This window comes from Xiphophorus maculatus, chromosome 15, assembly GCF_002775205.1.
Source record: "Xiphophorus maculatus strain JP 163 A chromosome 15, X_maculatus-5.0-male, whole genome shotgun sequence".
NCBI lineage: Eukaryota > Metazoa > Chordata > Actinopteri > Cyprinodontiformes > Poeciliidae > Xiphophorus > Xiphophorus maculatus.
Genome location: NC_036457.1, coordinates 20,978,012 through 20,995,947, shown reverse-complemented (window position 1 = coordinate 20,995,947; position 17,936 = coordinate 20,978,012). Strand labels below are relative to the sequence as shown.

At 40.5% G+C, this 17,936-nt stretch overlaps 1 protein-coding gene across 1 annotated transcript in view; it reads left to right on the top strand.

Moving 5' to 3' along the window:
- The first annotated feature begins 2,373 nt into the window (after positions 1 to 2,373).
- Positions 2,374 to 17,936, top strand: part of LOC102220130 (adhesion G protein-coupled receptor F5-like) — a 32,391-nt gene continuing 16,828 nt past the window's right edge. Inside the window, exons 1-7 of the mRNA XM_023348243.1 lie at positions 2,374 to 2,409; positions 3,448 to 3,550; positions 3,688 to 3,739; positions 3,850 to 3,993; positions 4,302 to 4,475; positions 15,675 to 15,830; positions 17,257 to 17,424. Of these exons, the coding sequence (XP_023204011.1) occupies positions 3,449 to 3,550; positions 3,688 to 3,739; positions 3,850 to 3,993; positions 4,302 to 4,475; positions 15,675 to 15,830; positions 17,257 to 17,424 (796 nt within the window). The 5' untranslated portion in view covers positions 2,374 to 2,409; position 3,448. The remainder of the gene's footprint in view (positions 2,410 to 3,447; positions 3,551 to 3,687; positions 3,740 to 3,849; positions 3,994 to 4,301; positions 4,476 to 15,674; positions 15,831 to 17,256; positions 17,425 to 17,936) is intronic.

Below are 17,936 nucleotides of genomic sequence, written 5' to 3'. Positions count from 1 at the left end.
TGCTGATGATGCCTCCCAATTTGGAAAGTTGACCAACTGAGCAAAACGGCTTTAAAGTCCCAGTGATGGAAGTACCAGTTTGATCTTTGATATGTTCTTAAAGCGTTAAGCCTGATGTATTTATCTTGCTGTTTATGTTGAAGGTGACACCAAAGATGGCAGAGCAGTGTTATATTTGCTTGTTTGTTACAGTCTGTCAGAATCAGTTGTTTCAGGTAAATGAATACATGTTTGATAAATGTCAGGGTCCCTCAGCTTTTACAAAGTGGGTTGAGAAGTGAATGCTGCTGTTTTTACTATTTCTACGTTTGCATTCTCTTACCTCAACATTATGGAAACCTGAACTGAAAGTCGGGTACTTAATATTTATGTGCTTTTTATTGTTTTTTTTTTGTTTGTTTGTTAGTTTGTTTTTTTCTTTTTTTCTTTTTTGGCAAATGCTGCTTGAGTTTTTGATGATATCGTTTGGTGAAGTAGTCTGGTGTTACTTAGGAACATGGGAGCTTCGACCCATTAATTTCTAACTGATCATTGTTTTCATTTTTACAAATTATAACCATTTCATTTTACTCATAAAAATGTTTCACCCAAAACTACTGATCCTACTTTAGTACTGCTAATTTCTGCAAGAGCAATAATGTCTTTCTTGAAATAACCTTGTAACCTATTTTGGAGTTTTAATCTGTAAGATCTGTTTCCATAAAGTACATCTTTTTATTCTCTCTACTTACATAATCCTGTTCAGGATTTTTCAAAGGGAGGTTTATTATGTACGTCCCAGGAATATGTTGCCATGTTATAGCACAATCAAGTAACTGTTAGCTGTAGTTATAAAAATAACAAATATGACTAAAAAGAAATGTGACACCTTGAAATTGTGCTTGTTTCTTTAAGCTCCTCCTCTTTCCTACAGTCCCTTGTCATCACAACGTTCCTCCATTATGCTGTTTACAACTGTTCTTGTCAATCAGTCAATAAAATGGCTTGGCTTGTACTTGTATAGTGCCTTATCAAGTCCAGAGGACCCCAAAGCGCTTCACAGTCATTCCCCCATGCACACACACGCCCACCCCCACCCACGCATTACATTACTGGTGGCAAGCTACTGGATACCTGTTGGTGCTCTCTGACCACCACCAGTCAAGTTTATTTGCATAGCACATTTCAGCAACACAGCAGTTCAAAATACTTTACACTGTGAACACATAAGAACAAACATTATAAACATTGTATAGTCAGAAGTGTAGAAAACCAAAAAATAGACATATTTTGTCAAGTACCATCATCAGTACACGTCAGATATGTTGGTTAATGTTCCATTTCTTAGGAGCTTTGCAGTGAGAAATAGTTTGTATAATGAGACCAGCAGACACCAGTGCAGTTCCATCAGGTGTTTGCTAATTTCTGCTGTCACTTCCAGCCCAGTCATTTTGGGTAACTAGGCGGCGCCTTACGTAATGAACAGGCGTTTAGGCACCCTGAATGGTTGCCACGGGAGATTCTAGAATTCCTCAAACAGGCAAGAAAGAATCAAAACGTACTCCGGGTATGGTTTTGATGAGGGAATAACATCACAACCTGATAGAAGACTCAGAACCCTCCATTATACATGATGCCTTACTCCTCACCTTCAACCCTCCCTTAAAGCTCTGCCAGTTTCTCCAGAAGTGAGCCATCTCTCCTCGTCCAGTCCCAAGAGTCCACTTACAAGAGACACTAGTTATATTTGCACCAAAGTCTTAGCAACCAAACCTCTACAGAAATTACCTAAAAGAAAATATAGCTACAGTTTATGCAGCTATTAACTTTATATATTCATGTGTCTCTTTTAAAATCGCTCCCCTAAAAGTCAGAATGATAAAATCTGGTTCAAACAAGCATTAGAGAGAGACATATAAACATAGATCTCTCTGAAATCGCCTTCAGGAAGTTCATGTTTACTAGATGGAACCAGTTTACACAATGTTGCTCTTCAGGTATAGAATTACCCCAGACCTTTTTCTTGTTCTGGTTGTTCTGATGTATTGTAACTATGGTGGACAGATACTGTGCAGCATTCTTTGAGCATTGTGATTGTGCATGTGGGTGAAGATTTTTTTTCTTTGTTTTGCCTAAATTTGTGTTTAGGTTTTTTGTGTTTGTATATTACAAGAATATAAATTGACTAGAAAATGGTGTAAATATTGATGCAAATAAGATGTACCTAAATGTTATTTTCGGACAAAAAAATAAAAAGGTATCTAGTGTGCATTTGGCAGAGATTGTGCATTCATGAAAAGTGCTCCAGGAAGTTCACAAAAGGTGTTTTCCCTGTTTGGGAGACTTTTCGTCTTTGTCTTTAAAGAAGAGCAGCAAAATAAACATGAACTCAAGACACCAGCCTCTTTGGAAGCCAGGCTGCCTGGAGAGGTAAAGTAATTCAATTCCACTCCTATCCTACAGAACTCTATTCTACTTTTATCTCTTAATGCCTGGCTTAGCAGGACTCTTTATTCAAAGACTGATTTCTTTCAGCTTCTCAACTTCTAATATAAATTTCCTGCTTGTAGTACAAACACAAGCATTTATGCACTAACTGAACGCAAACTAAAATCACTCTACCGTATCTGTGTTTTTAAAATGTTCACTCTCAATTGGCAGACAGGGATGCACAAAATGTCAAGCACTTATTCATTTTTCTAAGATCGAAAAGGAAAATGTTTAAAATGCAACGTTTCTGATGATGTGAAATGCTGCTTAGATCACCAGTAAATTAAGAGTTTAGAAAACTCTTAATTTACTGTCTTACTGTTTGTGGTCAAATTGTTAGAAGCTTTATCTCAAACCATATCTGATGGCAGAGACAGCTTTCATCTACAGATTGACGACAAGGTAAAAAGAAAAGAAAACAACAATAATGATGATGAATGCTTGTTTGCTCAACAAGAATTTGTAATTACAGTGCAGGACATTTTACTTGTGAATTAAACTGCTAGATGGCTAATATTGTGAAATGCTAATATTGTGATATATTTAAGCTTAGTTTTCAAAAGGTTTCTCTTTTGTATAAAGGTATATTCCATCAGTGCTTGGTGGTAACCTTCTGCTTAGTTTGGTTCACAAGTAAAATGTCCTGCACTGTAATTACAAATTCTTGTTCAGCAAACAAGCATTCATCATTATTGTTGTTTTTTCTTTTCTTTTTACCTTGTCGTCAATCTGTAGATGAAAGCTGTCTCTGCAGTCAGATATGGCTTGAGATAAAGCTTCTGAGAGGAATGTCCTCAAACGGGATAAATAACCACATGAAGGAAACAAGGAAATCATCACCAGTATCTGGTGATGATTTCCTTGTAGCTTTTTCTAGAATCAGCTTTATTTTCAAATATGAACAGTGCTCCACGTATTAGATGTAGTGGTATAATATGTTTTTTCAGTAATGGTGATGTTTAACTTTTCCACAGCTAGGATGGCTTTACCAAAGGTGATCCGGTTGGCCGTTGTTCTTTTGGTTATATGTTGCGCCCTGGACAAGTCCGGATTCAGACACTCTGTGTCCGTCTTCTTAGAGGTCAGCATGAAAAATAGTTATGTAACAAGTTGTGGTAACACACCTGGAAAAGTTAAAACTTGGTGCAAACCAATGATTTTGATACCGTAAATAGTTAGATGTTGATAAGTTTTGGGCTGATCAGTGTGTTTTTACAGGAACTGACGGCTGGTAAATCACCAACCCTTCATGTTAGAGAGAAAAGAGAAAGTGAGTCACCCTGATGCACAATGGCTATTGTCTACGTATCGGTGTAAGTTTTGTGAAGAATGATCGGCTCAGATATGTTATGGTCTTTTCTTTGTCTGTGTACACTTTAGCTTTTACGAATTTCACTGATTACGAGTTCCAAGTTGTTTTAAGTCTTTCTGAGCTGGAGATTCTTCAGACGATTCTCAACAACCTCAGTTTTCCCATACTCATCGACAGCACCAGTGAGATTTCCAACATTGACGCCACGACAGGTACAGTATAGTTTTGCACCGAGGTCGCCAACCTTTCTAAAGCGATGAAAGGTTTTTCCCCTCACCTGTTCCAATTGTTCCCCTCACTTCTCCTATGTAAAGCGTCTCAAGAGCAACAAGGCCAGGTAGAAAACAAAAGATTTGATATTTGTAGGTTAAAGTACGTCAGTCTTGGTAAACATTTTAATTGAGTGAAAGAAATGGGGGCCAAATGAGTCATTTCATATTTATGTATATCTATTCCTGTCTCAAATATAACATTTACAATTTCCACTGTGTGCTGATGTTTTTTTCCCTCCCCTCCACAGTGTGTTCACGAAATATAAGTGGGTACCAGTGTGTGTGCGAGGAGAACTTTGCCTGGTCTTATAACAGCTGTATTACCTATGGAGTGTGTGATGCCATCGTTGGTGACACATGTGGCTGCATTAACGAGCTTCCAGCTGACGGTCAGTTCTGCCAGGTGAACAGCAGCCAAACAGGTAGGAGCTCTTTCATATATTCAGGAATGTCAGGACAAAAATGTCCTTAATCCAAAATATAATAGAAATAACATTTTATGTTCACTATTTAAAAGACATATAACTAATTTTAATTTTGCCATTAAAGAGGCAGTATTATGGAAAATCAACTTTTTTGAGCTTTACATTATGATGCTATTTGCTCATCAGAAACATACCTGGAGTGTTGCTTTGATTCTTTCATGCATGTTTGACAAATCCCTTAATCTCCATGGCAACCATTCAGCTGTGCAAAACACCTGGGTGGACATAGCTCCGCCTTTGAGGACGAAGCTCCTCCTTGGAGCTGCCGTTTCCGAGTCGAGCTTCCGCCTCACAGAGCGGCCCTCCGCTCTCTCAGCTCCTTCAGACTAGCCTGCAGCAATTAGCAAACAGCTGGTGAGCTCATCACACGAGCTCCTTCTCAGAATAACGCTGGTAAAAACGTTGTTAAAGGGTTAATAGAGGAGCCATGTAGTGATGACTTCCTGAAGACAGACTTTCAGAAAGAGGAGATTTTAAAGAGACAGAGACCTAATTTCAAGATGCTAAATTAAGAAGTCAAAATTCTTTTAAGTCATATTTGATATAGACAGTATTTTTTATAACAACTGAAGGTAACATGGTTATCTTCAGTTGTTAACTATGAAGGTAACTTCATAGTTGCCTAGAAATGGGTGTTATAAAATGGGTTTATGTGCCTGGAAGATACACAGTCCTGTCTCTTTAAATGTGACCAAATTCTGTTTTTGTAGTTCATTATATTTGCTAAATGTCCGATTAATAAATATAAACTGAGACATTTTTCTCTTACTTGCATGAAGTCTTTACATACATTAGGATGACTTTACTTTCTTTTCTTTTTTTAACCCCTCCAGGGGGTCTTTTGTGGGCTCTAGAGTCCCTTTTCATGAAGTAGGCTGACAGGAAAGGGGGGAGGAGAGGGGGGAAGACTTGCGGTAAACGTCGCCGGGTCCGGGAGTCGAACCTGCGACAGCCGCGTCGAGGACTTGAGGCCTCCAAATGTGGGTCGTGCTAAACCCTACGCCACCACGGCACACCCAGGATGACTTTACTTTCTAACAATTTGGGAAAACCCAGATGGCGATCTTACTGCTTTGTAAGCTTCTGAGAGATGAAGTGGATAGTCGACAGCAACATTTCAGGACATCCATCCAGGAAGTTAAAGCTTTCCCACGAATGACTCTTGGCTCCAAATGAGCATTCCACCAAATTAGTTACAAGATGGTTAGAGGATAACGCAGCAGATATTTTTGGTGTGGCTGGTTATCACAAAGTCCTGATTTCCATCCCAGGAAACATATACTGTATGTGCAGAGCTGAAAAAGTGCGTGAGGCAGCTCCACCTGACTCTTACACCAGCTCTGTTCTAATGTAGGTAGATTTGGAAGGACTCTTAAAATGTATAACCTCAGTCATTGTTTAACTGCAGTTAAACAATGACCTCAATGACCTAACTACTAACAATGGTAGTTAGTAGTTCTAACTACTGTTCTAACAAATATTAAGAGAGTGTATGTAGACTTTTGACTACTCTATAAAATATCATTCATTCTGGCATTTAGCAATTTGTAATTTCAAGTAGCTTAAAATAGGAAAAGGTTTGCACTCACCCAGCTGATTGTGGGAGGATAAGCTCATAGACAACGGGTCATTTATCATTGATGACTTTGTGTTTTTGTATTTTATGATGAGAAGCACATTGAACTGCCTTGTTGCTGAAATGTGCTATACAAATAAACTTGACTGATTGATTAACTTCAGTGAGCAAAAAAATGTCATGGTACCTTTCATACAGTGTCTGGAAGTGAATGGTTTTAGTTGAACGTTTCATGTTAGTCCTTAAGCAAGCTTTTTTTTTTTTTACACTCAATGGGGACAACTGTTCTTGTTCCAGTTACAATTGATTCAAATTACTTTTTAAAATTTCTTTTGGACCTCCAAACGATTTTGATCCCGTTCTTCAGATGCTCGTTAACGAGGAATGTAGTTATATCAGCTGTGCCAAGGCGAGAGCTGTAGCTGTTTCCCTGGTCAGTTCAGTAGTTCTTTGCAAAAAGAAGTTGCCTGAGGCATTCAACACGCTCTGCTTTGACTTAGACAAGCAGGAAACAGAAAGGAAAACGCTTCCATGCCTGTGTGGGCAAAAGAAGAATAATGTGTCAAACACGTTGGACTTGTTTTCTTGAAACCACAACGTTTCTAATTTGACTGCAGTAAGAAGTAGCAGAGTTTATACAGGGTTTAGAGGAAGTTATTATGTCAAATGCTCTCACTTCCTCAAGCCTGACAATGAATGAAGCAGAAACATTTATGCACAATGTTTTTCTTTGAGCTGCAACAGAAAATTGTCTTACTTCAGATTTTGATAAGTGTGTCTGTCTCTGCTAATAATAATGTGTAAAACTTTCACAGTCACTACCCAAACACCATCCTCTACAGCAGCTCCAGGTATGAATATAATGGATTATGTGTTTTGGTTTTTTTACACTCCTTTTACATTTGATAGATTTTAAACTTTTTCTAACCGTGATAAATATTTCGTTTTCTAAGTTGAGTCAGCATCGACTGAAGACAAGCATTATGTAATATAGTTGATCAGAATTAATAACTTTAACCATCTACACACCTTTATTAGTTGATTATGTAGTGTTATTTATGAATTGCAATTTTATTCCAAAATCACATTTTCCAAACGTGAAAATGCAAAAATAACCACAAAAAAAATGGATAAAAATTTAATTTTAAGTGGGAATTTCTAAGGCTTCCTAAGGGTCTCTTTTAATATGGAATTCCCAAAATGCCATGTCTCCTGTTAGGGTCAATATTGACATATTTTTTGTTTTTCAAAATGAAATTTTTAAAAGAATCTTCATTAAAAGTAAGCTATTTATACTGTGCATTTTCTTGCTTTGTAGTATGATTTATACATATTTAAAGAATGTCATTACAAATAAGTGTCAAACTGATTTATTTTTTGAGTAATTGGCTTTCAAAAACCCCATCTTTTTCTATTCAAAGGTGGGTTTGTGGCAAGGTACACCCACCCACCAAAATCTCAAAAACTGTTAGACATAACAGTTTTTTCTGCTCTTTTCTGGTAATACACTTAGTAGAAAAATTCATTTAGAGTATTAAAAATCGAAGGAAAAAAATTGACTGCCGGTACCTACATTTATACTGCAGCAGGTACGGAAGACCACAAATGCAACAATTCAGTCATACAGAAATCTATTGTTAATCTCTTCATGCTAAATAAATAAAAAACTTATTATTCAAATATTTAGACATTATTTCAGTTTGAGTCATGCAGAATTGATCTGATTGTTTCCATAGCAACGATCAGAAGCAAGGCCATGCCTCAGAACAGAGAGGTCACTGATGTACATGATGCCATTTATGACATCACAACAGATCAAAGAAGTTCTAAGCCTTTTAATGCTTGAATGCTTGAATCTCAATACATCAGTTAGTATCGAAACAGTTCTTTCAGGTTTGACTTTGTGTCTCTTAAGAATGTCTACTATTTCAACAGCGCTAGTCCCCATCTTTATGCCAATAGGTTTTGGTCTTGGATACATGGTGTCGACAGGGATGCAGAAAATATTTGATCATTTTCTCCCAGGAAACGATACAGACTCTCATGAGAGAGATTTGTTTTGGGACGAAGTTTCGCCCGTTCCCAAAGGACAAGCTAACCCGGCTGGGGAGATTCTTTGCAGAGGTTGTGGCAAACAACAGAAGACAGTTGTCTGTGGAACTTCACTAGACAGAACTGCAGTCAAGCCTGCTGTCTTGAAACAGCGTGCTGACTTGGAACAAGGTGAGCCGGCTAGGAAAGATTGTTTTGCCAATATGGACAATGACTTGGATGATTCAGATCCGGACAAGGACAGCACAGCTCAGCTTTTCATTTCACTGATTTCAACAGTTGCATTTTCATTGATAAATGGCTAATCCTGGGATTCATTATGAGAAGCAAACGCATGGGAAGAAACAACAGTCCGCATAAAATCCCACCCAACGGTTTCTCCTGCCACTACTCGAAATCAACAAAGCAGGTTTTGGAAAGGAGCAAGAAACATTAAATTTTGTGAGGAAAATATCAAAACTTAATATCCTGTTTGCAGGCACTCTGGCTTTCTGTCAAGGTCTAAAGTCATGAATGTTTGGTTAACTAGTCCGGGGGAGGTGAGGGGACATTGAGTCCATGTTCCATGCCTCCATTATCGAGGCGGTTTATCCAAGCTGTGGCCACAAAGTTGTTGGTGCCTGTTGCGGCGGAAACCCTCAAACCCATTGGTGGACACCTTCGGTGAGGGATGTTGTCAGGCTGAAGGAATCCTATTGGGCCTTATTGGCCTGTGGGACCCCTGAAGCAGCTGATGGGTACCAGCAGTCCAAGTGGCATGTGGCTCAGGCATGGGAGGAGTATGGAGAGGCCATGGAAAAAGACTTCCGCACGGCTTCGAGGCGATTCTGGTCCACCATCTGGTGTCTCAGGAGGGGAAAGCAGTACAGCACCAACACCGTTTATAGTGGGGATGGTGTGCTGCTGACCTCGACTCGGGACGTTGTGGGCCGGTGGGCAGAACACTTCGAAGACCTCCTCAATCCCACCGACATGCCTTCCATTGAGGAAGCTGAGCCTGGGGACTCTGGGTTGGGTTCTCCAATCTCTGGGGACGAGGTCGCCGAGGTGGTTAAAAAGCTCCTCGGTGGCAAGGCCCCGGGGTTGGATGAGATCCGCCCGGAGTTCCTTAAGGCTCTGGATGTTGTAGGGTTGTGTTGGCTGACGCGACTCTGCAATATCGCATGGATATCGGGGGCAGTTCCCCTGGATTGGCAGACTGGGGTGGTGGTCCCCCTGTTCAAAAAGGGGGACCGAAGTGTGTGCTCCAATTATAGAGGGGTCACACTCTTAAGCCTCCCTGGCAAGGTCTATTCAGGGGTCCTGGAGAGGAGGGTCCGTCGGATAGTCGAACCTCGGATTCAGGAAGAGCAGTGTGATTTTCGTCCTGGTCGTGGAACACTGGACCAGCTCTACCCCCTCAGCGGGTCCTGGAGGGTGCATGGGAGTTTGCCCAACCAGTCTACATGTATTTTGTGGACTTGGAGAAGGCGTTCGACCGTGTCCCTCAGCGAGCCCTGTGGGCTGTTCTCCGGGAGTATGGGGTACCAGGCCCTTTGATACGGGCTGTCAGGTCCCTGTATGACCGGTGTCGGAGTCTGGTCCGCATTGCCGGCAGTAAGTTGGGCTTGTTTCCAGTGAGAGTTGGACTCCACCAGGGCTGCCCTTTGATTCTGTTCATTACTTTCATGGACAAAATTTCTAGGCGCAGCCAAGGTGTTGAGGGGATCCGTTTTGGTGGCCTTAGGATCTCATCTCTGCTTTTTGCGGATGATGTGGTCCTATTGGCTTCATCAGGCCGTGATCTACAGCTCTCATGGGAGCAGTTCGCAGCCGAGTGTGAAGCGGCCGGGATGAGTATCAGTGCCTCCAAATCCGAGGCCATGGTCTTGAGCCGGAAAGCTTCTCTGGGTTGGAGGGAGTGGGAGGGGGTGTCCTGCAACAAGTGGAGGAGTTTAAGTATCTCGGGATCTTGTTCACAAATGAGGGAAGAAGGGAGCAGGAGATCGACAGATGGATTGGCACAGCGTCTGCAGTAAAGCGGGCGCTGTACCTGTCTGTCATGGTCAAAAAGCAAAGCTCTCGATTTACCGGTTGATCTACGCTCCCACCCTCATGGTCATGGGCTTTGGGTCATGACCAAAAGAACTAGATCACGGATACAAGCGGCTGAAATGGGTTTTCTCCGCAGGGTGTCTGGGCTCTCCCTTAGACATAGGGTGAGAAGCTCAGTCATCCGGGAGGGACTCAGAGTAGAGCCGCTGCTCCTTCACATCGAGAGGAGCCAGTTGAGGTGGCTCGGGGGCATCTGGTCAGGATGCCTCCTGGTCGCCTCCCTGGTGAGGTGTTCCGGGCACGTCCCACTGGGAGGGGGCCCCAGGGAAGACCCAGGACAGGCTGGAGAGACTATGTTTCTCAGCTGGCTTGGGAAGGCCTTGGGATTCCCCTGGAGGAGCTGGAACAAGTGGCTGGGGAGAGGGAAGTCTGGGCCGAGAAGATCCAGAGAATTAAGAAGATGAAGAAGACAAAGAAGACCTCCTGTCATGATTTGGGTGGTGAGGCAGAGGCAGCAGACCCAGGGTAAGATGAATAAGATGGTTTAATAATGAAGGTAGTCCAAAAATCCAAAAACATACAAAGTCCAGGCAGCACAAAGGAGCGGATGCAGAAGCTCGCAGACAGTGACAACAGGACAAACACGACGAGGACCCGACAAGGAACAAAGAACACTGGTGGGGTTAAATGCACAGAGGGTAATCAAGGAGACAAGAAACACCTGGGAACAATCAAGGGGAGACAGGACAACACGGAGACTCAGAGAGACAGAAACTCAAAATAAACACAGATAAGGGACAGATCCCGACACCTCCCTATCACCACTGTTTGCACCATGAAACATAGCAATTAAGGCAATGCCCAACGGTAAACAACACTCAACTTTTTAGCGCAATTTGTTGATTTTGCGTTAATTTGATTGATATAACTTGGCAGTAAGCAGATAAAAACTGCATTGATTTGATTGACAACATAATATTTAAGCACACTTGGTGTTTGGTCTAGAATCTAGAGGGCCACATTAAAAGTTATGATGGGCCGGATTTGGTCCACGGGCCTTGAGTTGACACGTGTTCTAAATAAATCGGTATGTTTTGCATCCAGTGAAAACAACAACTATAATCCCTAATTATATATATTAGAAGCAACATACTGAAGCATCTCACCATATTTGATTAGAGCAGTAGCTTAAAAACAAGATTGTACCTTGTTTTAAACCAAAGTAAAACTGCAGACACAAAATATCAAAACCAAGAAATGCTTGCAGTGTGCCTTAATTTGCTAAACAGCTGTTTCTGTACTTAATATTAAAACTACTGTTTTCCTATAACCATGACCTGCAACTTTACCCATCCAGCTGTTTTGTTGCCACCTTTATTAAAATATCTAGACTTTTATTAGTCCATGTACACTTATGCCAGTGGACGTCACTATGACTTACGGATTTAAAGAGATAGTCCAAAGAAAGAGTAGGAAATCTGCTACCTGTCACTAAAGGTAACAGAAAATTGTGGAGACGACAAAATCAGGGTTAGGTTACTAAACAACATGACCTGGTTTGAAAATTTTATGTAAGACTGCTCAGTCCAACATGTAAAACTGAAGAGTATGGCACTACTGCACACACAGATGTGTCCGTCTGCCTAATTTTTGGGACTAACCAGAGAAGGAGCCAAGAAACATGGTAACTCTGGACAAGCAGCCGATATACACAGCCTTAGATGAGGGGAGTCTATTGAGTGAACAACTATTGGCTGTTCACTTCATAAATCAGGCCTTAATGGAAGGTTGACAAACAGAAACTCATTAGTTAAAGAAAGCCAGAAAAAAAAGCACAATTTCCATTTTCCCACAAGGGGTTCAACTTCCAACAGGACAAGAGCAGCTATACAGCCTCCTGCTCTGAATAAACGGCCCAGTCAAAACCTGGACCTTACTTCAATTAACGATCTGTGGCACTCATCCAGTCTTGACTGAGCCGGAGCTAATTAAAATGGGTGCACATTTTTCAGATGTACGAAGCAGGTAGAGTCCAAAAGACTTGCAACTCTAAGTGGAACAAAAGGGGGGATTCTACAAATTACTGACTAGATTACTGACAGAAATCTTTTATAACCATCTATCCCTCTATCACAAGTAAAAGTACACCGAGTTTGTTGAGCGTTCATTAGTAAGGTACTGCATCAACATTTCATCCGACTCAGGCCCTACTTGCATATTTTAGTGAAATATCTCCTCATAACTCACAAAGAAAATGAGAAAAGACTCCTAAAATATTGGAGCACAAGTGTTTCTGTCCTTCCTGTATCCTAAAACCTTTCTGCAAAGACCTGCAGGACATCTCGAGTCACTCAGGCATCCCAGCTACATGTGAATGTCATCAGCATCAGTTCACGCATGGCCAAAGCAACCTTGCACCCTCGCACCCCTGGCCGTGAAACCCCTCCTCAGGGGAGGGAAGGCGTTAGGGCCTAGCTGGCCGTTCTTCTTTCCAGATCAGCACACTAGAGCCGACCGGATCAAAAACGTAGTCGCAACAAAATACCCGCCTCCCTCCCCCCCGTCGGCCGCCTCCTCAGGTTTCAACCCAGCTGCCACGTTCCGCCTGCGAGTGCAGACATTCGAGAATAAATGGTTGAAAGAACCCTTTTGAGTTATGATGTTTGGGCAACACACTTCGTCCGAGCAGCTGCTCCGTAATCCCTTTTTTTTTTTTTAATCTACGCTGTGTTTGGTGGAAAACTTGGTGGTAGATGAGAGAACCGTTCAGCAGAGGAAGATTACAGAAGAGAAAATTAGTTTTGGCAGGATGCACTTCATGGGAGGCAGGAAAGAGGCTGGGTTCACAGTCCTGGTCGCCGTTCGCTCCAAAAAAGCTCCAAACAACATCTGAGGTAACAATGGATACCTGTGACGCCAGTGGGTTTGAGAGCATCCCATCAATAAATAATTTCTTTTGTTCTCAACTGCGTCGCACACGCTCACCCGTAATCTTTTGCTGGAGTGATGCGGTTCTGGCACAAGGACATGCTTGGCTCCATGAAAGACCTGGAAACGGAACACAATCATACATCTCTAGATAGGGTAGAAAGTACAAAGAACTCTGTTTTATGTTTCATTTATGTCACGAGAAAAGGTTGACTCTGACAAAACTAGACGAATGAAAGCTCAAGAGGGAAGATGAACTTGTAAAAAAGATATGAAGTCTGGATTCTATCCTACTTTGACAAAGGAGTGAATTTCTGCCAAAAACCTTCACACTTTTTAGATTAATCTCAGAAATGTTTTAGAAAAAGAGTAGAAAGTTCTGAACTTTCTCAGAATATCTCTTTGCTAGGAGATATTTTCCTAGCATATCTCCTAGCAAAGATAGGAGATATGTTGTCTCCCATATATAGGAGATTTGCTAGCATTTCTCCTAGCAAAGAAATGCTAGGAGAAAATGCATATTTTTTTATATTAGTCCTAGAAATCTTCTAGAACAAAAACATTACCATTTCTAAGTTTAGAAATGCACTGCATGCAGTGCATTTCTAAACATAATATTCATTCACTGTTTAGTGCAGGAATATTCTTATTCCTATTTAGTGCAGGTGACAAAATGCACGACAGCAGAAAACAAGGTAGAGAAATCTGAGTCAAAGTTCTGCTACTGACAGAAAGATGGAGAACTATTATACAATGTCTGCATCCGGGAGAAACAAAAATGCAAAATTGTAAATAAAATATACCATCAAATATTTTCACTTATGTCTCACTACATAATTCAGACTGGGAAGAAATGCATATATCATTGAAATGAATTAAACATAGACTAAACATATCATGACTCAGATATTTTTTTCCATGGTCCTGTGCCACAGTGGATCATGAATATGATTAGCTGTCGGCTTTGATCATGAAAGTTCATTAGCGTTGGCTAATGCTCATCCTGCCACACCATTAAGAATATTAGAGAAAACAAAATTTAAAACAATATTATATATATATGTACAAGGAAGCATTTTAAATTCAGTAGTGTGTGTGTGTGTGTGTGTGGATGCATTTTGGGGGCTACCTTGTTGAAAAAAACCAATACTTGGCTGGAGAATCGTTAACGTTGCTCCGTAGCTTCCTAATAGCAAGAAACTAAATTTTAGTATCGACACTAGTCCTCTGTAGCTCAGGATGTGAAATACTTCAATCCTGAAATGGATAAAAAAAAAAAATCTCATGCCATCTCATTGTTTTAAGTTGAATATATCACTACGGCCCTAACGTATATATTGATTATTGCACATATAGCTGTTTTGATTGAAAATATTTGTCCAGATTTACAAACCGTTAATTTTTACAACTACCAGCTGTCTTTTTCTGGTGTAAATATTAGAAGGACCTCAATGTAAAGCTTCCCACTGTAGCTTGAGGTGGAAAACCAACAGCAGTGCTGCTTTGTATTCTGTTAATCTCAATAGACAAACATAAACTGAGCTGGATTTATACGGTTGTGCAACAGGGGAACTAGAGCCAGCCTTGTTTCTTGGCTTTCTTTATAGTCGGTAAAAGTATTGGAGAACGGTATTCTCTTGTGGCTGAACGGAAAAAAAAAGAAGCTTTTTCAACGTGAACTACACTATTTTAAGGAAAATCAAACAAGGTGAATTATTCCTCTTGTGTTGTGAACTCCTGCTCAATAAATGTGTTCTACTGAAGTAAAAGAGCGTGGATTAATGTTTAATTTGCATTTCTGAGATTGGCTTTGGGATCAAATCTTCATAATGCTTTTTTCAGTGAATATGCTGGTTCACTGTTTAGAAATTAGAGAGATTTAATGTTTCCCTCTAAACATTAAATCCTTTGCACGGTCTATGGAAATATCAATTCTAACTGGTTTCCATTTGAACTGGAACACATTAGTAGCTCTCAATGCTTTTTCCTGGTTTACTCCAGTGCAGTACTTTACTTTTATACGTTTGCTTTTATTTGCAAATAATTCTCATCAGCTATTTCCTCTGAGTTACACCAGTGATGCGATATCTTTGGTAAGATTGAATCATTCATATTCCTGGTAGATTTAAATTTAAAACCATATATATTTAAAATTTTTACCAACATGTTTCTGACTGGAAGTAAAAACAACATTTTCAAGTCATCCAACTTGAATATGACAGAGAACATAGATATGGAGATAGATACAGATTAATCAAAAATAATTAATTATTAACCATATACCCATAGAAGAGTAAACATTGTTTTTGACATAACGTTTTTTCTTTTTTAGATTGGAAATTTAAATGTTTTGTTGTATTTTGACGGACGCTATCATTTTCATTCAAAGACAAATGTTCCAGTTGAATTTAAATACTTTTTTTTTCATATTTACCAGCTTTATGAATAATCCTGGGCTTCACTGTCCTTACCGTGGCTCACACAGTGATGTGTGTGGTGCTGTAAACCTGTTTTGTTCTGTATAATTGTGTCTTCTTCCTTCACAGAGCTGGTGGACTTCGATGTGATCCTTGACCTCCGCATTCCGCTCTCAGGCGTTCCAGACGACATACTTGAGTTCATCCGAAGCGTTCTGGGGAATGAAACCTTCCCTGCAACCATCTCACAGTCTTTGGAAGTGACAGAGATGCTACTAACCACCGGTAACACTTTTTCAACATTTTGTCTTACGAGTGAGTGAGCGACGTCCTTGCTAATTTCTTGATATTCTTTTTTCCGTGTCTGGTTCACCACACCATGACTGAATAGTCAGATAATTCCCAGGACTAGAACCCGACTACATGCTTAAAAAATAATCCAGCATTTTGTTCACTCGGATCAGAGAAAAATCTAAAAGTAGTAGGAAACTGGCGACCCGTTTGAACCTTTTTCTTAACCAGATGTTGCACAAATCAGTGGTTGAAGTGGGTAAAATGATAAATGCACCGGAATCCATTGATGTCAGTCACTATTTGCTATCCATTAATCAGATTAAAGATACTTATTGAAGCCTTTCTATTTTTATCTATTTTCCCTAGTGCAAAGATATTCAGTTTCCTTCCTCATGCGTCTCATGGAAAGACGTCTGAACTATTCTCTGACGTTATCAGTGTGAGGGAAACTCGCACGTAATACCCTGCAGCCGGACTCAAACATAAACAGTGGAGGGAGGAGAGAAGTGAAGGTTTTCTAGCTGGAAGTACAGGCAACGTTTTGAGTTTGTGTCAGCTAAAGAAGACAATATCAAGATTCCACTGTGCCGGCGCATTAACTTTTACCTACCTTAAGAAAAGCATGAAATTTGACAAAACATTTGGAGTCGCAGCGCGGTACAGTCAAACACCACTAGGTGTTAGAGTCCTGAGGTCTCCCACCGTACAAAAGACAAAAGCAGGACTTCGATACAAAACCAGGAAGTGGAGGAGAGTTGAAGAAGTTGGTTGTTGTAGATGAAATTCTGCCTTTACACACAGTACGCGTTCCATAGTTTTATGTCATAGTAAGCTTCTGTCTGTTCCTCTCAGAACATGGTTTATTTTCTTTCCTGGAGAAGACACCATGTTGATGTAGCAGGGGCTGCCTTTGGCAGCCGGTGAAAATAACTAATAAAGTTATTTGTGACTTAACTTAGTTACTTTTAAAATCAGGTAATCAGTAAAGTAACTAGGTTACTTTTTCAAAGCATAATCAGAAATCAAGTTACTTTTTCAAGTACTATTTACAAGCCCTGATGTCTCCGAAGCACTTCACCAGACACTCACCAGCACAACGATGGTGACAAGCTACCTGATAGCAGGCAAAGATCTTGTCCAAGTGGGGTTTTGAACCAGTAACCCTCATCTCCTGGGCCACTGGCCCGCCTGCAGTCCGTCGTTTCCAATACTGATTTATTAGTTGTTCTACATTCACAGATTTAACAACACATTTAGGTTCTAAATGGTTTAGAAATGTTAAACATGCTATGTTAAAACAGCGATTGTAGGACAGGTATTAGGGATTGCAGGATAGTATTTCCTATGCTCCTATGTTGTGGTTCACTTAAATCTATGATGCTAATAGTGAACAATTCTTATTGTCTAAAACACACAGCCTGCTCTCCAAACTCCACTGACAGGCTGCTGTGTGATTGTGAGGATGGTTTTGCTTGGCCATGTGACAAGTGCAACGGCAGCAACTCATGCAGCAACGTCAGCAGTCAAACCTGTACTTGCATATATGGACTTCCTTCTGACAACGAGTACTGCCAGCCAATCACAAGTAAGCGAAATCTTATTGAGTTGATATTTATGCAGTTTGATTTGAATGGTGTAACTGTGTCTAGGTGATATAATTTGAATTATGACATCTGGATCAGCTGAATGCTGATCCAGAACGCTGCTGCTGGCGTTCTCACTAAAACCAGGAAGATAGAGCACATAACACCAGTTTTAAAGTCCCTCCACTGGCTCCCTGTAGCTCAAAGAATAGACTTTAAAATATTGTTGTTAGTTTACAAATCACTGAACGGCTTAGCACCACAATACATTAAAGATATGCTGTTATTGTATCAACCTTCCAGACCTCTCAGGTCTTCAGGTTCTGGTTCTGCTCTGCATCCCCAGAACCAGAACCAAACAAGGAGAAGCAGCTTTCAGCATCTATGCACCACAAATCTGGAACAAACTTCCAGAAAACTGTAAAACAGCTGAAACACTGACTTCCTTTGAATCTAGACTAAAAACCCACCTGTTTAGGATTATATTTGAAACGTAATCAATTACAAATTTATT